The following is a 23334-nucleotide window of genomic DNA, read 5'->3' as shown; positions in this document are numbered from 1 at the left end:
TAAACAGCAACATGGAATTGAAGCATCCTTTCTCGTTCATCCTATCCGGACCATCTCGCAGTGGTAAAACTACTTTCATAACTAAACTGATCAAGAATGCAGCCTCAATGACCAAACCTAATATTTCTAGAATCGTGTACTGTTATAATAATTATCAGAGTATTTTTGAGAACATGCCGCAGGTTGAATTTTACAACGGGTTGGTGATTTTGGAAGATCTTAAATCAAATAATGAGGATGTATTGATAATAGTTGACGATTTTATGACCCAGACAGAAAAATTGGGAGAATACTTTATACGTATAAGTCACCACGGGGCCAAATCAATAGCTTTCTGCACACAGAATTTTCATCATCAGGGTAAAGGAGCCCGCGACCTCAGTCTATCGGCTATGTATGTCTTCCTGTTTAAAAATCCCAGAGATCAAAATCAAATATCCGTGTTGGGTCGTCAGATGTACCCAAAATCAAGGTTTCGAACAGAATGTTATAGAGACGCTGTCAAGAGACCTCATTCGTATTTGTTCCTCGATCTCACGCAAGAGTGCCATGATGATAGACGGGCTATGACCAATATATTTCCAGGCGAAACATTGACTATTTACACTCAACCGCTATAAATACCGGGGTGTATGCTGTTCTGGTTTCAAAATGACACGAATCCCCCGACGAACACGAGACCATTTGCCGACGTTAGCATTCTTGCACACCAAGCTAAACCCGCGATACGCAAGGAAATTTGATCTGGGGCTAGTGAAGGTCTAATACGTTGTATTTGTGAGTGTGCAAAGAATTTATTAAACGGAAATATACCACTGTCACCGTCTCAGAAGAAACGATTGTGTTACCATAGAAACATCTTGAGGAAGCTTACCAACAAAGACGTTTCATTTCGACGTAAAAAGAATCTTGTTGTTAATCAACATGGTGGTATGTTTATGTCTCTAATATCAAGTATACTTCCAGTGGTTAAAGGATTACTAGGGAATTTATTTAAGAAATGACACATTTCAAGAAAATTTACGTCACGCCGAATCCAATCAACCATGTCGACATTCAAAAACTGAATTCAGACATCGATAAACGTATATATGAAATATTACAAATGAATATTCCGCGGGATAAAAAATTAGCGTTATATAACGACGCGTTGAATCGGTTCCAGAACAGACACGATGTTCTGAATCAACCAATGAAAATTGATGTACCAGATCAACCGAACCTGTTTTCTAATGCTGAATTGGATGCGTTACGACATATGATAAAAATCAAACCCGAATCTTCAAAGATCCCCGTACCGAACCAGTCACCTGCTAGACCCACAACTAAAATCGCTTCGCCCCATGTCACAACGAAAAGGAGGCGGTCTATCAAGACACCGTCGCGATTCAAATGGAGCGTTTACTGAATATTTCGCTCCGGATCGACCCGGTAGCTATCGCGGAGCGTATGTATTCGGCAGGGGGCGCAATGGAACCGCGGTAAAAGACTTTCTTAGGCGACGCGAGGCCTATACCAGACACTTCCCTGTGGACAAAAGTTTCAACGCCCAAAAGTAATTACATCGGGTTTAGGTGTCCAATATCATGCACATGGAAAACCTAGCAGCAAAAAATGATGGTTTCATATACGTAATATTGGTTGTGGACATTTTCAGTAAATTTCTATATCCTTTTCCGCTTCGAGATAAATCTGCAAAGGGTGTTATTCGATGTTTCAAAGAAATCTTTACACAAATTAAACCACACATCATTCAGAGCGATCAGGGAACTGAGTTTACAAACCGCTCCTTCCAGAGTTTTTTAAAACAGAACAGAGTAAAACACTTTTTCACACTTAGCGAATTGAAGGCGTCTATAGCCGAACGTGCCATCAGAAGTGTGAAGTAGATACTATTCTCTACTTTAAACATAATAAAACGTTAAATTACGTCAATGTTTTATCGGAAATGTGCCTAGGATTTAACTCGACTTACCATACCAGTATAGGTCGCGCTCCAATTGATGTTAATTTTTCAAAACAAGAGGATGTCTTTCATCGATTATACGGCGATATCACACCAAAGCAACCAACACTATCCATTGGTACCCCTGTGCGGATTTCAAAAAACACGACAGCGATTCGTAAAATCAGCATTGGCTGGTTGGAGCGAAGAAATATTTTTCATTTCGAAATGTTTTTCCGGGGACCCAGTTAGTTATCAACTGAAAGATTATGCAAACGAAATTATATCCGGTCGTTTTCAACGCGAGGAAATTCAACCTGTAATTATTGATAATGACATTTTCAACGTCGAAAAGATTCTGTCTACACGTAATAAGGCTGGAAAAACTGAGTACCTGGTCAAATGGTCTGGATACCCCGAAAAATTTAATTCGTGGTTTTCGGATTACTATATAAAGCCTTGAGTAATGTTTTATATTGTAAATATGGATTCCCAGTCCACGACAAGTCGCGTTACTGAATTCAAGCTTGAAATAAAAAATCAGTGTGCATTTGTCGTACAAATTTTTATGTTAGTCGGAATAATCATTTTTTCATTATATCAAATTTCTGTGAAACCCGATCGCGAAATATATTTAACGCTGTTATCGAGCTGTCTAGGATATTTACTCCCACAACCATCTGCGCTGAGAATACAATAAAATGCTGCTAACTTTACCGTCCAATGCTAGTATGTCAATTTTTGAAAATACACCATCAAATTTTTAAACAGAACTCTACAGCGAACTAGAAATGGCACAACACCTTGTCGGTCTTTCTGAGATAAGTTTTGAAAACAATTTTCAACCCCGGATTGAAGTGGCAAGAAATGTTATAGGGTTCAGATTTGGTGATGAAAATTCAGATGTCAAGCAATATTATATTCCAGAAGGGTCCTATCACAATATCGCGGAAATGTTAGAAGCTTTTGAAAAATACTACATGGGTGAAATATTCATCATTCAAGGATATGACGAGCTTAGAATCGCTTTTCGATATTTACCATCACACAGAGTTAGACACACGCGAAGTATATCGACAAATAATAACATCGGGACTATGATTACGAGACCGAAAGACCTTAACACCGAGAAATCAATAGAGACTTACGGATTGTCACCTATTGGTCCCGTATTGAGCAAATTAGCTTTTAAGCGCATATATGCCCCGCATTCCACTATGCCGATAGAATTCATATTTTCCCCTGCTGTGAAATTAGATACCATCGATCAAATTTATGTATATTCTGATTTGATTCAACCACGACCCCATGGTAATCAGTTAAAGGCACTCTTACGAGTCATCACAGTAACATGTGAACCAAACCAGAATCAAACTAGTGTCTTTCATAAACCATACTATTTCCCGTTGGCGAAAAACAATTTTCATCGAATACGAATATATTTACATGATAAATTTGGTAACCCAATTAAATTTCAAAAAGGACCTCACAGAGGTGGTCAAAGTAGTCAAGAAAGCTACTCAAGTAGAAGTAGAAGTAGCGACGAAATAATCTACTCAAGTACAAGTAGAAGTACTTCTTTCATAAGCAACCTAAAACTACTTGAAGTAGAAGTAGAATTGACTGACTTTAAAAGTACTCAAGTAAGTAAGTAGTTGTGAAAACGATTCTGATTGGATGGATTATAAAAAGGTGCAAATTGAGCTATGTGATAGGTGACGAGCTTGATTCATATTGATGCATACCCGCAGGTATCCAATTTTCGATAGCATAAGCATTCATCCGCATCATGGGATGAAAATGATAGTATTGATAAGGAAACGCGATACTAATCCTCTGTTTTCTGGAACATCACGTATTAGAAAATAGCTTGGTATAGCGCCATCCCCCATATTATAAGGTCCTAAGTTTAGTCGAAGAGCAATACGGAGAAGTTGTATAGGATACGGTGTAAACACTTTGCGCTATTAGTAAACGTTACTAAAAAATATGGTGGACCATAAAAATGCCATATTGTGTAGCTTTATTTCCAGAAATTAAATGCATTGCTGCACTTGCTTTTATACTTCAACATGTATGTTATCCGGACAAAAGAACTGATATTAATTATAACTCAAAGTACTGTATATGATACTGGGAATTTAAAGTGAAATATAAATACTACCTCTAAAAGCAGAATATGTATTTCATGTTTTTAGTCCAGAAAGTTTCGAAGGTGGTATGCTAAAACAGCTCTAAAACTAAGAAAGAAAGTCAAAGTCCACTCTTCCAGATTAGGACACACCATGGATATATATGCTAGATTACGATATGACAAGAAAATGCTAGATTGCGAAACATCAGTTTCAAACGTTATGATGAGCCATATATACTTTGATGAATTATTTCATATGGGCGAAGGGCGACAATGTGGTATGAACGGAACCACGTCAACCTTCCACCTAAATTATATTCACCGATACTTTCGTGAAATCATACTGGTCACTCCGTATCCACTGCGCGCCAAGCGCGACGAAAATTCTCTGCTTTACTAAACTTTTATGAAAATCAAATGTTAATACTCCGTGAAAACAGCTCCGAAATTCCTCAGGCTATCTTCCTGATTGGAAGATTGAACTACTTCTACTTGAGAAACTGAAAATAGCGAAAAGTAAGTAAGTAGATCACCAAATATTAAGAAGTAGAAGTAGAAGTAGAGAAAATCAGATCTACTTGAGTAAGTACCAGAAGTAGAGGAAAACTACTTGAGTACTTCGAAAAAGTAGAAGTACTTCGTTACTGACCACCTCTGAGGACCTGTCACTGTCAGTCTTTTATCCCGCCGAAAAGCTGTGTACTCGATATGACATACGTCACAATTTCTGGTGATCACGCGGTATTCTCAGTCAACGTTACCAATACTTTCATTTGCAATGAAATCTCACTTATGGACATAAGCTTTAATGTTGAGTTAAACAATCAGATTATTATTAAACACAATGAAAAACTTTGGGAGTATCGTAATTCTCAACAATTACTAGATATATACCTTGCTCCTATTGTAAATTATGCTACCCCGAAACAGTTGATGTATAGGATTTTATCTGAAAGATTTGCGTATAATACTGTTTATAACATAGAGAAAATCAATGGAGAACTATTCCGAATTCTAACCCCGATATATATTACAATCCATCCCGGCAGTATTCTAGAAAAATATTTCAATGTCACACGCGACCTAACATAACGGTTTTGTAATTCCACATTAATCAGGTGTAAGCCGGTGTCCAATGAGATAAGATATCTTTTTGTTTATTGTGACTCAGTCAAGCATCGTCACGTGGGTGATTATATGAGTCAACTACTTCGCGTTATTCAAATCAAAACCACTCCACGTTACCGCGAGGAGATCATTTTTGAGAAACAGATATATTTTCCAGTATCAACAAATCACATCCAGAATATAAAAATCTCCATTACGGACCAATTCGGTCAGTTGATCCATGGTATACACACTACGTTGACACTTCATTTACGATGATTTTAACGCTGACCAATTCTAGGAATGATATAGGTTTCCAGCACTCGCTGTCCACTGTTAACGAAATCTCTACGAGATACCGTGAGATAGCGCTTATGGAGATGAATATGACATTGACCAATCCTATACCAGGACGATATTTGTTTGTTTATTGTAATATTATCAACCCACGATTGGTCGGAGACACATTAGCCAATTTACTCCTCTCATCCCGTTACAAAATAACACCATGTCGCAAAATTGGATATCAACGAATCCATATTATTTTCCGATATCGCAAGATGTAATACACTCCGTTTGTATTTCACTGAGAAATGAATTCGGTGACCCTATAAATATAGACAACCAATCATTGCAAGTCACATTTAACATTAGGAAGCAATTATGAAAGTTGCATACACCTGCGACCATCACTCGGTATACAACCATTATAATCAAACAGGGAATGGATTTGGATATTTCACCGGTGGCCACCAAACAGGGTCTGGTATTGGTTTCGTGACCCCTGTTGTAAAATACGCCGGCGGACAATTGTTACGCACCGGCAGCGAGATAGCCAGAGATCTTTTGAACGGACACTCCATCAAGTCCAGTGCCCTCAAAAGAAGTAAGCACGCTAGGACTCGCGTTATTGATCGAATTTAGAAACCCACCAATGGTATAAAAAGAAAGAAAAATACTAAATCAAACATTTTTAAGAAGCGACGCCGCAAAGAGAAGGACATCTTCGATTAATATGATGATGCATGAAGATTCCCGCGAATGTCATAATAACGGATTAAATATATTTAGTGTTCCTCATACCCAAACCTCGATAGAGAATTCACAATATGTTATCGTTAAACCACACAGTCTGGGAAATGTAATGGAAATTTCATTACCTAAAACAGACAGATACATCGACCAGCAAAACTCATTCTTACGATTATGCCTAAAGCTTACTAAACCCGATGGAACAGATTTAGCAGATGCCGCGGAAGTAGCATTTGTCAACAATATATTAGATTCTCTTTTCAAACAAATTGATGTAACTATCGGAAATGAAGTAATCACCAACTCAGACAATTGCCACGCCTACAAAGCGTATATCTATCGACTGTTGAATGACACACCCGCTGGGTGTAACAGTTTTATTCGTGGTCAGGGCTTCCACAAAGACACCGCAAAATTTATGGATACTATAGGCGCTGAAAACACAGGGTACGTAACGCGAAAAGGTCTTTCGAAAAGTAGTAAAGCATTGGAGTTGATTGGTAAAATCCGAATGGGACTTTTCGAGCAATCAAGATGTATGCTGGATAATGTCGATATGAAATTACGATTCACATGTAACGACGAAAAATTCTGCCTTATTGGAACCACGGAAGACGTGAAAATTGTAATCACGGATATGGAACTATATGTCAAACAAATGAAAATTGCAGAGAGTGTCAGCTTAGCTCACAAGTCGATATTACAGAAATCGAATGCTAAATATCCGTGGTCTCGTCTTCAAATGTCAACTCATACATTCGCAGGGGGACTGACGAAGCTTGACCGCGAGTTAATAACGGGACTTTGCCGAAAAAAATTATAATTATTTTGGTTGAAACCACAGCGTTTAACGGGGCTAGAAACAAAAATCCATTCAACTTTAAACATTATGACATTCAGAATATGTCATTGTCTGTTTGTGGCAATCAATTACGAGGCAGAGAATTTCATTTCGATTTCGAAAAATCAGGGGGTTTAGAAGGTTATATGATGCTCTTTTCTGAGACAGGTAAGTGGGAAGGTGAGGCACCTCTAAATATATCACCTACCGACTATATGAACGGGTATACTCTGTTCGTGTTTGATTTGACCCCAGACAATAGCTTAGGGTGTTACCAACTACACAAAACCGGAACCGTACACCTGGTTTTGACAACCTCCAAGCCACTACCAACGCCTGTGACATTGCTGTGCTTAAAATAGTACCAACACCTCTTACAACTGAACCAGAAAAGACAGGTCGTGGAAATATGAACACGGATGAGATTAATAATATTCTCTTCAATCATACTGACACGAAAAATCTATTCATCAGCTACCGAAAAAAACAGTTAACAAGAAATTTGCTGTTGTCATCAATTACGATGAATCAACGTTACCAGGTTCTCATTGGGTGTGTGTATATAGCGATAACTCCACTCATTTTCATGATTCACTTGGTTACCCACCCCTAAAACCCCAGATAATCGAGTTTCTAGGTCCAGAGGACTCCACCGTTACCAGGCAACAGCTTCAAAGTAAAAAATCTGATATGTGCGCTCATCATTGTATTTCATATTTGATTAGAAGATCTCAAGGTTTTTCAACTGAACAGTATCTAAATTATTTTGGTGATAAAAAATATGAGAATGATAGAATTGTTCGTGTTTTTGTAAAGAGCTTGATTACAGGTGCCTAATAAACACATTAAATGTATACATCTGTGATTCGTGATATACTTAACACAGTGAGTCAGTTTTGCGCTGAGCGGTTGTATTTGGTTCGTATTGTGTACGCTCACGGATTGCTTTTCGACAACCTGTTGTACGGGAAACAATTCGCGATATAACCACTAGAGAAATTCAGTGGACAGGATACCATAGTCATTTGTCCCAGCGGAATATGTAGGTCACTACACATTAAAAACACCTGTTTTCAAAACCGATCGTTTGAAAATCAACCATATGCACGTTATACAATGTAATTACTTCGACGAAATACACAATCGCGTCCATGAAGCACCACAATGACGCTTTTCCGAAGCTCCATAGCCCGATTTTCGACTGCTAGCTAGCTCAAAATGCACCGTTTCTGGTTTCGAAATACAACATTTGTGACTTCCGGTATTTTACTTACGTCCTTCGATCGAGACAACAAAAATGTAAGGAATATAACAGCTTGGTCACCACATGCCGAGCGGTGTGTAGATTGGTAAAATCGACTTGTTGTTTTGGTAGTTTTGCAGGCATGGTTTCTGCATTACACCTTCTCGCGGTCTCAGCTGAGTGACACTGTGTCTATGTCATCATCCTCACGTAATTCAACCCTTGTAGCATCGACTTTATGATGAATAAATTTCGCATACGACGAATGTAAGTTGCGTCACCACGGTGCATAAATGTTTACCAAACAGCCTTCAAAGTAAACGCATTCCCGGTTTAATTTATACTGTTCGTGGTTTTAGTACACAGTAAAACGTATAGGTCAATATATACTAAGTAGCCCAGCTTTTAAAGTAAACATATCCTAGGTTTGGCCCGCGGGTCGTAAAATGACCATGTATGTCATACGCTAATCAGCAAGCCATCGCGACGCTCCTAATTTTCAGTGAGTCACAAAACCCAAAATTTACCACATTACACATCTAACTGCAATTTCATACATTGCCACCGGTCAATAACTAGTCAGTCGTCTTTTATATATGGTTCTAGTCGGTAGTTCTAATTCTAGTTCTAGTTGATGGTTTGGAAAACCAAGTAGCTCGAGTTCTAGTTCTAGTTGCAGATTTTGAAAATAAAGTAGTTCTAGTTCTCGTTATACTTGCGAGTTTTGAATATCCAGTAGTTTGTACAAGTCTGATTTCAGCCATATAGAGTGGCCTGGATATGAGGCTACTCTGCAGAGGGTACACTAAACCATGCTTATACAACGCCTCTACAATGCTACATTTACATATATGGTCGATGCTTTTGTAACAGGCCACTAAAAATATTCGTTGGATTGCAAATTGGAGGTCGACCCATAGTGATTTTTGCAGACCGACACCGATACCCACTATCGACACACTCACAAGACCGATAATAATATGGAAGGATCAGAAAGCCATTTCGCCAAAAATATTGTATATTAGGCAGAACGGCACTTGTACATGTCACAGAAAGCTGAACAACAAACGAGAAAACAGAAATTAAAAACAATTATTGCTTCATTTTGCAAATTCATTGAAATTTGGGATGATCAAATAAGTGAAACGTGATACAGAATTACAGATTAGTCCAGTAGAGGTAGATTGCATTAAGCTCTTGGAGTCACCGATTTCTTGAGATTTGTAACACGGAGCATTGAATTTCCAATATTTTCGGATTATTTTATTTATAAAATATCGGTCGCGAAGTCATAGGCCGACATCGATAAACGGGAAAGTTCCAAATATCGATAATCGGCAAGGTCGATACTGTGTCGACATCTATTGCAAATTCACAGATATGCCAACCAGATAACCCTTGCTGTAAGATGGTTATAGATGACGCAACGATTCATTTCTTGTATTCGGGTCGATCAAATATAAGTAATTTGTTTATACCACGTATCCAATTAGCTAACTATAGCGTTGCTTCCCTGTCACGATAAATTTTTACAGCGCATAGAAATTGGTTATTTCACTGCTAGTTTATTTAATTACTGCTTTTGAACATAGGGGTTTGTGAAAGTTGTACCTGCTCTCTTTCCATGATCGTCCATTTCAATGAGATTTATTTGACGGCGTCTCAGTCGGTCGAAGCATTTATGGTACCAACTAATATAGATAAACGAAATTGCGTTGATAACAGTTCAATAAGATTTATATGCAGTAAACACTAGGGTTAGTTCGGATATCAATACTTCGCGTTACATTGTGTACAAACGTATCTCACTGATTGGCAACACGCTTCTTGCTAATTAGCCGTGCGCCACACTGATATACGACTTATTGAAGCTTGCTGAAAAGTGTAAAACGCATTATCAACGATAATATTTTATCCGGATATCAGATAACAAAAATACCTGCGGTTAACCGGTATCCGGATAATCCAACCCTAATATACACTTGTTCAAGTCATTTCGGGCAATTATTTTTGCTAATATTTGCTAATATATATATATATATATGTTTCACTGCCGCTCAGGCCGATATCACAGTGTAAATTCATTGATGAAATATAGGTGTGTATCAGTTTTCCACCATAGCGCGGAGTATAAATCAGATATACTCCACTTTCGGATACCACATTTGGCTTTCTCAGCATTCCATTGGATGAAAATGAGTCAAATACACCAAGACTCATGAAGATACATTTATTGTTTGTTTTGAGGAGTTCATAGTGTTTCGTCTAATAATATGGTCATTTAAACCAAGCCAATTTTCTTCATTTTCATCCCGTAGCTGCCGATTTGCAGCACGGCCCACTTCTACGCTTTTTATAAGACACCGCTTACACGGATGAGATGGCGAGGAGGCGCTTAGATAAACCTCCAACATTTACGTAGGAGTTCTGGAATCAACCTAGATCGGACTCGAGCCCGCAACTCATCGGTGTTGCAGCTGTGGATGAAACCAATACGCTCGCTATCTCGCCTCGCAGTAAATATACATCCCAGGTGTGTAGTGGAATCTGTCTCCTTGTGCACCATCTTTTAAGACGTCATGGGATGGTACACGAATACAGAACCCACCACATCCCAGAGATACATCCTAATTCGTGTATTTGACTCATTTGCCCAATCGAAATGGCGTGGACCCACAATTTATTACCTGAAAACCGTTTACATGATATTAAACATTGACTTGGAATCATGCCTCGCACTTCGAACTTTCAACTTGACCTGAATCGAGACTTGACTTAACACGAGTCAAAATATAGAATGACTCGTGGTGACTTGGTCTCAACACTGATATCAATATGAACTAGAGCTTTCATCAATGTATGATTAGCAATACGAATGAAGTATTGCAATCGATCGAGTGCAATTAGTGGGTGAATGTCGGATAGAAGAAGATAGAAGATATTCGTAGAAATGCATTTAGTCAAGCCACGTATCAATTTTCAATTCAATCTACAGCGAGATAATATCAACTCATAGTATACATTGTTGTCCCCATTACAATTCTACATAAGAATATGCGGCCAGTTGGCATAGTCGAATTTATATGGCGACTAATTCACTAACGATAGCCTACTTGATTAGAGTCGCGCGACGTCATGACACGAAGACAACATTAGGCTACTATAGCTGTGTAACTGATCGCTGCATACACAGTCTGTAGTCGAAAATGGGTCTTCAGGTTTTGTGACCCATGTCAAAACCGAATTATTTCTATTCAATGTAATGTTATAAGAATTATACTTTTTATGGGAAATTATCGCGGAATATGGATTAGCTCTCTGTAAACCTCAATCTAGTTATATCTATACATATAAATCGACCCGCTCATACGCTCAATACAAGAGTTGACTACTACGGACAAACATTTGTATTGCGAGCTTTCGGCCATAAAACGACTTCAGTCAACAAAATCAATTTTATGTAAGTCATAGGACGTCACTGTGATGGCATTAGTGCAATTGTGAATTAATATTTGACTTCCATGATCAATCCAGTGTTGGTATGCCGTTCCATAGGTTGATAAACAGTCGCCTCCACTTAATTGATACACTTTGGTTTCATTTACATTTGACGTCAAAATAGCATTGTGCCAATTAGGCAGAAAAGTCAATTTCTGGTAATGCGTAAAGGCAAACAATGGAAGAAAAATTCTGTACTGCTGCGTGCATAATGCACTGATGTCATAAAACGTACAAAACCGCAATATTTCTTCAAATACATCATTACGCATGTTAGCAAGGGCTGAAACGCTATTTCCTTCACCATTCTGCTCTACAAACAGTACGTAATTCTGCCGAAATAAAACAGACTTAAGTTAGCACGGCCTTATATGAGTGCATTGCCGATTGTTACTTCGTTGATCTTCATTGTTTCAGCGTAGTCACTCATCTTGTGTTCAAACGAATGAAATGCTGTTTTTGCGTCATAGTAATGGCGAACCTGTCACCGAATTAGGCGGGAAACTGTCCGATTTAACGAGAGCTATTAACGGCCTATTTTTGCTTTTGTTGCGTTCCCCACACGAGCATTTTGGCCGACTACAGCGAAATTCCCGGTTATCCGGTGTTCTTATTAACCGTGCACCACAGTGGTTCTACAATTTGGGTCATGTCAATTGCTAGACCACAGCGAGTGAATACATCTTGATCATGAGAAGTTTTATTTTGCTATGAATTAGGTTTCGAAGGAATTGCTACATTTTTATACATCGCGCACTGACGCGCATCGATGAAAATTAAGTGCGTGCCGCATCATATGGGTTTCAAATCAGGTCACCGGCAATTTGCTGTCAAAATATTGTCGAGTAAAATACAGCAATCTATATGGGGATAGATCCCAGTAGTGGGTAATGAACTGTCTACGTTTACAGCCTTTCCCCATGCAAAGTAAATGACAAAGGTGTTAAATAGCAGTTTTGTGATTGTGACTATGATTGCATTTAAAAAAAATCAATGTAAAACAAACATGTTTAAAACATGATCCTTCTTTAAAACAGATTTTAACAATGACGTCACAGATCTTTAATTATGACGCCACAGGAGCTGAATGGCATTGACAATTGAAAATATATGGTAAATATGACTCTTTCGACGAAAACAGCTTCCGACCACTGTCATAAACTAATCAAAATTATCTTCAACCAGGACTACATAGCCAAGCTAAATTTTTACAGTCGGCAGTTCTCATTATCAGAACAACCATTTCGCACCGATGATCTATACCAGTGGCTCTTAACCTTGACTCCAGCGCCTGCCAAGGGGCGCTGGCGATTTTGAAGGCGCGGAACGCTCAGGGGGCGATATGGGGGGCGCTGGAATCAGGGGGCGATACGGGGGGCGCAGAAGAACAATGGTTTCGCAGTAGATGATGTAGTAGCAGGACATATCCCTAATGACTATTCATAGCAAATTAACATTCCACAAAATATGTCAATTCCAGAAATTTTTGGTCGCGCTGCTCGACAATGTTTGATACATATGTTTTCATAAATATAGTGGGTTATCATAATATATGTAAAATGAATTGATCGTTAATTTTCCGTTAGATCACTGCCGTCACACTTGCTAGGGGTATTTTCAACAAAATGTTTCGAACTGGGTATTATATCATGCAGCGCACAGCGTGTGGAAATCGAAGAAAGAGGCACCGGATATCACATTAGAAAGTGAAAGCCCTTTGTACATCAAATTTGTTTTTAAGCTCTGTGCGCGAAATGAATAACTAAATATACTTGTATTTGATAGCTAAAAATTAAATCGTCAGGATATTTTTTCATCGCATCATAAATTATGATGCTTATCTAGTGTTGTGGTCCACAACTTCACATGAACGTTATATAATATTAGTTGCTTTGTTTGGAATACATTCATGTTTGAATTAATAACTAGGTACAGTACTGAATTCAATGTGAGCAGATCCCATTCTCTTTCTCAATTGACTTACTTAGTCACACAAAGCACTAAAACAAAATCCAATACCATTAACTTCCCTGTATTGAGAGAGAGAGAGAGAGTCTTTATTTTCATCGAACCAAAATACATAACAAACGGCAGTGATGGTGGTACAGAAAATATGCGTGCACAGTATTCCGTATTAGATAGGAATGATCGATAAGACCGTGAAGGTCATCTAGTCTGATCACACCAGCATCAAACAGGTACACTTGACTCAGAACAGTCTGGCTGTAAAAAAGTGTTTAGTTAGGAAAGGAAAATAGAAAAAAAATTAAACAATGGTAGCAAATGATCAATGAAGCAATGTCTGGGCGGGGTAGGGCAACAGTGTTAGTGTAACGACAAGAGGTGATCAAGTAGGGCTTTTTTGAATCTATTATAAGGCAATTCACGGATATGTGATGGTAATGCATTCCAGATGATAGGTCCCGAGTAGTCGATAGATCTCTTAGTTAGGTTGCTATTGGGTTGGGGTAAGTAGACGTTTCCTTTAGACGAAGATCTCGTGTAATGGGAATGGACATGTTTAGCAGGTATGAAAAAGTCATCAAACACAGGAGGGAGACTATTGGAAAAATATTTGTGAACAACTTTTGATACTTCGAAGCGATACAGTTCATCAACTCGCAAAATTCGATGCTTACGGTAGTAAGGCGATAAATTGGTACGTAAAGGTACAGATGAGATCAGCCGTATCGCACGGTTTTGCAGGGTTCGAATTCTGCACAAAAATGTTGTACAAGCATTTCCCCATACTACGATTCCATATTGCAGATGCGAGTGGAAAAGAGAGAAGTAGATGGTTCGTAGTACTGATCTGGAAACCAAAGATTGGAGACGGGTCATTATTCCCACACACCGAGCTATTTTTGATATTGTGCATTCAATATGCTGCTTCCAAGACATTTTGGCATCAATGGTGACGCCGAGATATTTTGCTGAGTCACATATTGAGATTTGTTTATGATTAATGTTCACGGTGAAATTATGACTGGCATTATTTAAAACGAGCATCTCGGTCTTATCTGCATTCAAACTTAGTTTGTTTCCTTGCAGCCATCTCGACACTTTTGGGAGTTCCCTATTCACAGATGCATGCAAATCATCGACAGTGTTGGAGGTTATGAAGAGGTGAGTATCATCAGCAAATAGCGTTGTGCGGAATAAAGATGCATTAACAATGTCGTTAATATAAATGAGGAAAAAAGTCGGTCCAAGGACTGAGCCTTGTGGCACTCCACAAGTTATATCTCTGGTAGTCGTTCTTAATGTCCCCAGTTTAACAAATTGTTTGCGGTTTGCCAGGTAGCTTTCAAGTAGAGTTGCTGCAACACCCCTGATCCCATAGTGTTCTAGCTTGTATCTTAAGATTCTGTGGTTAACAGTGTCGAAAGCTTTGCGGAGATCGATAAAAATGCTGCAGCCACTTTCTTTTTGCTTGATGGTTTTGTAATAGTCCGTTACAATTGATAGTATTGCATGGTTGGTGTTGTGGTTGGATCTGAATCCATGCTGAGTCGGAGACAGTACTGCATTCAATTCAAAAAAGTTCTTAAGTCGGCAGTCAATCAGTTTCTCAAAAACCGTGGCAAGATTTGGCAAAACAGATATTGGTCGGTAGTTAGAAATTAGCTTTTTACAGCCTTTCTTAAACACTGGCATTACTCTGGCAGTTCTCAATGCATCTGGGAAAATGCCTAGACGTATCGACTCATTAAAGAAAATGCATATAACATCACCAATAATACTAAAGACTAGCTTCAGAAAGTGAGTTGGGATGAGATCGGGTCCTACTGCTTTGTTACTTTTCATTTCAGATAATACGATCGCAACTTCTCCTTTGCTCGTCGGCTCAAGAAAAATGGATTTCTGAGGGCCAGGACTCAAGTACGAGAGAAAGTCATCGGAGGAGTTTGGTATTGAAGCTGCAAGATCCGGACCAATGTTGCAAAAATACTGATTGAACTTTTCTGCTACTGCAAGCTGGTCTTTGATAACGCTGCCATTCTCGAGTAGCTGGATGTCATCAGTACTCTTGGGAGCATTACCTTTAGTTAGGTTGATAATTTCTCCAACGGTTTTCCATGTGTTCTTGGGATCTTTGGAGCACTCTTCGAATCTTTTTTGGAAGTACGCTTTTTTGGCATTTTCTTTCATATGCGTCACTTGGTTTGCATATTTTTTGTACACTTTTTTGCCTTCGATGGTGCCTTGCAGATAGTAGTGCTTATGCATCCAATCCCTTGTTTTGATCGCAACTAGTATGTCATAACCAATCCAGGGTTTCGATTTCAAGCGCCTTGCATTGCGGTTGACTTTCCTAATTGGGAAAGATGTGTCGAGGGCTGCCCGCAGTTCCTCAATAAATTTTTCAAAATGGCAGTTGTAGTTGTCAGTTGTGAGTGGAGGAATTTTGTAGTTGTTGAAGGTATTGCTGACAATTTCAATATACTCCTCTATACCGCGTGGGTTTAAGGGCGTTCTAGATTCAAATTCTTTAGCACAATGTGGCAGGGCCAATTTCATGTGACAGATGATGGGATAGTGATCAGTCATACTGTGTTGGAGCACAAAAGGGGACAGGTGATATTGATGAGTGTTGCAGTAGAAGTGATCTAGTAGAGTTTTGGATTGATCAGTTATTCTTGTGGGTTCGGTAATTATCTGAGCTATTCCATAAGAATCGAGCATTTCACGGTACCTTGTGGTAAAGTTGGTGGTCTTCAGCAAATCAATATTTATATCTCCCATAATAAATATTTGTTCGTTAGCTGCCGTTAGCGTTTCCAGAATATTTGAGAATTCGTCAAGAAAAGTCTCTTGTTTTGTTCCTGGGTGTTTGTAGATGACTGCCACTGTGAGAGCTTTTTGTACATGTACTCTGACAAATATATATTCTACGCCTTCGGTTTCAAATTTTACTTCGGGCATCATGTCATATCTTAGACCTTCGTTGATGTATAGTCCAACACCTCCAGCGTTCGTTTTAGATGGCGAGTGTAAAAAGTTGAAACCTGTCAGGTTAACATTAGTCGTTGGATGTTCTTTCAACTTGGTCTCAGAGATTCCGATGAGGGTTGGTGAGCAATTGAACATTTCAAACAGGGGGGAATTTCATCTAGATGAGCTTGGAGGGATCTTGTGTTTAAGTGTGCAAGTAAAATTCCTTGAGATGAGGGGATATCACTACTATTCGTTGAATTGATAGATCTGCAGTTGCTCACGTTGAAAAAGTTTTGAGCCATTTTTTAGTGTGGGTTGCGTTTGCAGTGAGAGAGCAGTATAGCAGTTTCTATTTGAGTTTATCGAGGTCATCCTTTGACTCAATGTGGATTCTGGGTGCACCATCATTCTTTTTCATGTAGATATTTCCATTTGCAGTCCAGAGGTATTTGAAGCTTTTCTTTTGTTTCGCAGCTCGCGCTTCAAAGAGAACATCTCTTCTGTAATTTGTTAAATTTTCGTTTATGAAGAGTTGTTTCATTCCATCTACACCAAACTCCTTGATATCCCTTTTGGCCTTTTTCACTTTGAGGAATTCTTTTTTTGGTTGCTCTGAAGAGAATTTGGCTATAACGGGTCCTGTTTTGTCCTTATTTCTGAAGCGCACTCTATAACACTGCACAATCTGTGGCGCAGTAATCTCAGCTTTCAAGGCGTTAGCTATTTTCATGATGGTTTCAGGCAGATTTTCTTTTTCGGAGTGGGGAACACCATGAAATTCCAGGTTGTTGTTTCGAGATTGCTGCTCCACGTTGTCGTTGGTGCGTTCTAGGTCAGATATTTTTTTGCTCAGGAATCTCATAGTTGACTCAAATTTGTCGTGTTCGTTGAGCATGGATTCTTGTGAGGCGCGTTCTAGTTTTTTCTTGGTGTCCTCAAATTCTGCATTCATGAATTCCATACCAGACTTGCAAGATTCTATCTCTTTTCGCAGTTCTTCTACGGCAGAACCAGACTTTTTGATATCTTCAACTGTAGTCTGCAGTTCTGAGATGATGTTGCGCAGTTCCTTGTTTTCTTCCTTTAACACTTTGACTTCAGCGAGCGTATTATCCAGTTTACTCTCCATCTTTTTCAGTCTCAGCAAGATGACTTCTTCGTTTGTTCCGGGCTTTGTCATTTTGTTTCTTGGATGGGTATATAGCCTAGATTATAGCCTAGATTACTTTAAAGCTTAATACAACCAAATACTCCAAGATTGTTGCTAATCGCAGATGTGAATTCGGGATGGTTCGAACCACAGGATATGGGACCGTGCCCGATTGTTGCTATAAATACCTTGATTTGACCCTGAATATACCACATATAATTATCATATGGTTTAATATAGTCCAGTGGTTCTTAACCTTTTTTCCTCCAGCGCCCCTTTTCAGGAAATTATCGTGCTCCAGTGCCCCCTAACCCCATTTTGTAAGGATTGTAATAAAGACAATGTGTAAGACGGAGAGCCGTAACAGCACTTCCTCAAACCACCTGAAAATGATTCTCTTGTGTACCCATAGCGTGATGAGCAAAACTTCTGGGGGTATAACCCCCAAGAACCGCATGAATGTGTTAAACTAAAGTAAGCACACGATTCAAAATTGGTATTTCTTCACCGGCAACAATATTTCTCTCGTGGATGTTATTTGTCCTGTGGGGTGCAAGGTGTTTCTAGCAACAATCGGGCACGGTCCCATATCCTGTGGTTCGAACCATCCCGAATTCACATCTGCGATTAGCAATACAGGGAAGTTAATGGTATTGGATTTTGTTTTAGTGCTTTGTGTGACTAAGTAAGTCAATTGAGAAAGATTTGAAGAGCTTCTTGGAGGTACAGAACTTCAATATACAATTAAATAGTATATTCATATTGAAATGAACCCGAATATTTTCGGCTGAGACTCGTCAGGGGCAATCGTCTCCAACTAGTAGAGAATTAGAAAGAGCATTGTATATCAACAATCGTATCACAAAATATTACGTCACCAGCATGAAATTTTGAATGAGAGAGCATTCAATGTACTATTTTTAGGTGGTACACGACAACAAAAGGAGTCAGCCGAAAATATTCGGGTTCATTTCAATATGAATATACTATTTAATTGTGGAAGAGAATGGGATGCATAGATCTGCTCACATTGAATTCAGTACTGTACCTAGTTATTTATTCAAACATGAATGTATTCCTAACAAAGCAACTCATATTATATAACGTTCATGTGAGGTTGTGGACCACAACACTAGATAAGCATCATCATTTGTGATGCGATGAGAAAATATCCTGACGATTTAATTTTTAGCTCTCAAATACAAGTATATTTAGTTATTCATTTCGTGCACAAAGCCTAAAAACAAATTTGATGTACAAGGGGATTTCACTCTCTAATGTGATATACGGTGCCTCCTTCTTCAATTTCCACACGCTGTGCGCTGCATGATATAATACAGACGTCTTAAACTCAAATGTGCTCGCGGGCCATTTTTCCAGTTTTGACGGCGCCGCGGGCCGCAGCATTTATAGGGGTATTCTATGTCTTTCCAATTAGGCCTTATTTGGTGGGGATGAATTGTCCCATTGAAAGTGAGCCGATCCAGCAGACTGGTAGTAATCAATCATCGTCAGAATTTGATTTACTCTCGTATCAATTTAGACCTGGCACGTAAAGAATCATCACATTTATACCTATTTGAATAGAATTGTTGTTGTACTTAATATACATTAATTATAAGATATATACACCATATGGGTGGGAAAATGCCAGATTCCATCATAGAAGCTATCGGGTTATAATTTTTCAGCTACTATGACTATTTTGAATTTAACAGATTGATAAAACAGACTGATCTGATATCAAAACATTTTTAGGTTGAGCATTGTAATTCCAATCCAGGATTCGGGTATACTTCTGAAAAGCATATGACGGCATTCTGAATCACTCCGAGTCCAATCGAGTCATTTTCATTTTGCCATCGAGTTAGCCCGAGTCTGAGTAATTCTAAGAAAGCTTGCGTCCGAGTCCAACTCACAAATTTCAGTCACGAATCGTCCAAGGGTCGTGTTTTGTCATCATGAATTGGAAATGTGACGAAATAGTGAATCTTCCACTGCATGGTAGCGTTTGCATTTGCTTTGATAGTGAAGTTTGATGAATACTTTCTGGCTTTCGGAGCAATTTAAGTGGGAATTTTTGCTTTATAACCTGAAAATATATATGTGACACTTATATATTGACAAAATAATAAAAATCTAAAATGTCGTCGCGGGCCGCACAAAATGCTCTGGCGGGCCGCATGCGGCCGTATCGCCCCCTGATCCCAGCGCCCCCCATATCGCCCCCTGAGGGTTTCCGGCCCCTTCCAAATCGCCAGCGCTCCTTGGGGGGGGGGGCGCTGGAGTCAAGGTTAAGTACCACTGATATGGTCGAATGGTCCTCGAGCGCGATTAAAGCGCAAAATATTTATAATACTTAAGTTCCGAAAAGACCGACTGGACTTCGACCTCTTACCAGGACCGAAACTGCCGCAACCCTAACCCCCAATTTTGAGCTCGAACGGTGCCCTAAATTATTTCGGAGAATGGACATAAATTACACATCGTGTTTTGACTACTTCCCCACGAAAAAACACGCATAAGTATAGAAAACAGAAATAGGCATTTCGGCGTCGGCCATTACTACGCCACGATGCACAAAGCCATATGAAGTTCCGGCCAATATCGGTCTCCGAGAAGTGTGACAAAAGATCGTCAGCTAGAAAACCTTAGCTGAAGAGGGTTGTACTTATGTTGACCGTGAACCTCGATGTATATATAAGTCTTATTGTGCATACGTGCTTAAATCGCTCGTGCCGAATTATCATGTCGTCGCAATCTGCACCACACAGGACAAATAACATCCATCAGAGAAATATTGTTGCCGGTGAAGAAATACCAATTTTGAATCGTGTGCCTACTTTAGTTTAATACGTTCATGCGGTTCTTGGGGGCTATACCCCCAGAAGTTTTGCTCATCACGCTATGGGTACACAAGAGAATCGTTTTCAGGGGGTTTGAGGAAGTGCTGGTACGGCTATCCCTCTTACCCATTGTCTTTATTACATTCCTTACAAAATGGGGTTTGGCGGCGCTGGAGCACGATAATTTCCCGAAAAGGGGCGCTGGAGGAAAAAAGGTTAAGAACCACTGATCTATACCTACATGCTATAACTAACGCTTCTGAATATAAATGATTGCCGGTCTCTACATGGACCCGACTATCTTGAGTAGTTAGGTATCCGAAACTGAAAACTAGCGTAACAGACTATGTAAGAATCTGAACAGAACGTTAATACAAATTCATTTGCTTCTCCCATTATGACACTACAGACAAATGAATGGGACTGGCTGATGATATTACACTTGTGAGCTGTCAATTTAAATTCAGCCTCGCGATCAACTCTTATTTTATCAACTGGTTCCTTCTCTTGACTTAGATCAAAATATTGGATGTTGCTACTAACAGATATCCATCAAACATTGTCTTGACACTATTCCTTTGATTATTTCCTATCAATTTATACTAATTTCACCAAACGGGCCTACATGATCTGAGGTATAAACCTCTTATTAGTTCCGAAATCCAAGTGGATGTGCGTGTGCAGTGTGCACAACTGCACATATATTTTGCATATACTTTTCCAAAAAGACTAACGTGTTTGTAGTCTTATTTAGCTGTGATATACGCAGGCCGAGTTATTTTTGGCGTTTCGGGAACCGCGGGAACCGCGTTTCGGGAACCGCGATACTTCTACTTCCCAAACTGTAAATTGCGTAAAGTAAGTAAGTCATACCCCAAAATACGACGAAGCGGAAGTAGCGGATAAATAAATCTACTTTAGAAAGTAGTAACCTCTGGAGGAAAACTACTTGGGTACGTCGTTACCAACCACCTCCGGGTATATTGGCCAATGCAAACCAAAATCATTTGGCATAGACATGGGGTATGGCAACTGAATATTTATAGACTCGAATTAACAATACAAAACTGTTGAGTTTGATCTTTATGGTGAAACATAAGTCACAAAACATGCAGTATCGACTCTTCGCAATCAAGCAGCAAGATTCAAATCCGAATTGAAAACGTTGTTGGAGACCAAATTTATACTCGATACAAAACCGAGTACTTCTGCGAATATTTATTCTCTATAGTCGATTTAATCTGCGTGCAAAATTACCAGCATTCACACAGGTCACGATACTTATGATAAAAATTCAAAGGGGTTCTGACGTTCTGATGTGTCTGTGACGTCTTCGGCAATTTTAACAATGCCTCGAAGTATATATTGCTGGGCTTGACACCTAGCTATCAACGTTTTTATAACATCAGACGATGTATAGGCTACAACTTCGGAACAAACAGTTGTGGTATCATTTTAAGCTTCCACGCTTCGTTACAACTACTGTTCTTCGACAAATATGACACATCGGATTTCCTTAACAATACTGTGCCAGCAGAAATTGCGTTCAAAGTCGAATACCCCTAAATACAGTGCTGTTGCTGTATTTTGATTTGAAAGAGTCGTTTGTGGGTAACAATAGGAAGTAGATTGATTTTCTAAACTTTATCGTAAGACTCGGCCGATTTTTTATCCAGCGCAGGGGTGGGCAAACTTTCAAAATCAATCACGGGCTGCACTATATAAAAATGGGATTATAAAACCAAAACGCAATATTGATATTTGATTATATAGTGAGGACATGGAGACAATATATGTGCTTATTTAAAACAAGTCAAATATTGCTTTGATGATATCGTACACACGTCAGAAACATATAGTGGCGAGATTTCATAGGCAGGCGGACCTCAATAACCAATTTGTCAAAACTATAGAGATAAAAATCGGTTGGCCCGATTCTTAAAATAGGATTGAAATATGAATATGTGAGCAGTGCTCTGTTCATAGATTTAGTAGTTCCACTTTTGGCTCAGTTCCAGGACACACAGTGCTGACAGCATCATAATCATGTTAACTTCAAACACGCTTCTACTATGTGTAGATAAAATATAAATACCCCCATTCTACGTATACAGACAACGAATGTACCTAAGACACGCCCACATCGGTTTTTATAAGCACATCACTGAAATAAAATAAAAATGAAGTGGGCAATCTGAAATCCCACTGGTGATCCAAATTATGTCAATCTCGTTGCAGCTATCCCGCTGTGATATCAAGTATTTACGTTAGATCAGTGGCTCTCAAACTTTTTTGGACACGCCCCCCACCCCCCTTACGATGGTCAAAGATTTCGCGCCCCCTTATCGTCATATAACGAAACGCAACCAGGATGCTAGCAAACCTGACGGGTAGTTTGATGGCGTGGAAGGTTACGACTGTGGATGAAATATTTTTAAACATGTAATTCAGACTAAATATATAGCAATAATTATGAACTGGATGAAATTTTTTTTTCGGTCGAGCTCAGTTTCGCGCCCATTCAGATGCTTTCACGCCCCCGAGGGGGGCGCGCCCATCAGTTTGAAAACCACTGTCTTGGAATTATCATGGTTAAATAT

General features: G+C 39.1%; 1 protein-coding gene across 2 annotated transcripts in view; it reads right to left on the bottom strand.

Moving 5' to 3' along the window:
- The window catches only part of LOC145441998 (uncharacterized), a 230707-nt gene that overhangs the window by 204092 nt on the left and 3281 nt on the right, over positions 1-23334 (bottom strand). The window contains exon 1 of one of the 2 annotated variants that reach the window (XM_080319978.1): positions 9914-10050. The exons of the other annotated variant lie outside the window; for it this stretch is intronic. Coding sequence (XP_080176104.1) covers positions 9914-9938 — 25 coding nt within the window. The 5' untranslated portion in view covers positions 9939-10050. Of the gene's footprint in view, positions 1-9913; positions 10051-23334 lie in introns of those variants that run through there. 2 annotated transcript variants of the gene reach the window in all.

Source organism: Botryllus schlosseri, chromosome 1 (assembly GCF_051294905.1).
Source record: "Botryllus schlosseri isolate E-star chromosome 1, Bs_hap1, whole genome shotgun sequence".
In the NCBI taxonomy this organism is placed as follows: Eukaryota; Metazoa; Chordata; class Ascidiacea; order Stolidobranchia; family Styelidae; genus Botryllus; species Botryllus schlosseri.
This window is presented reverse-complemented; position numbering and strand designations above follow the sequence as displayed.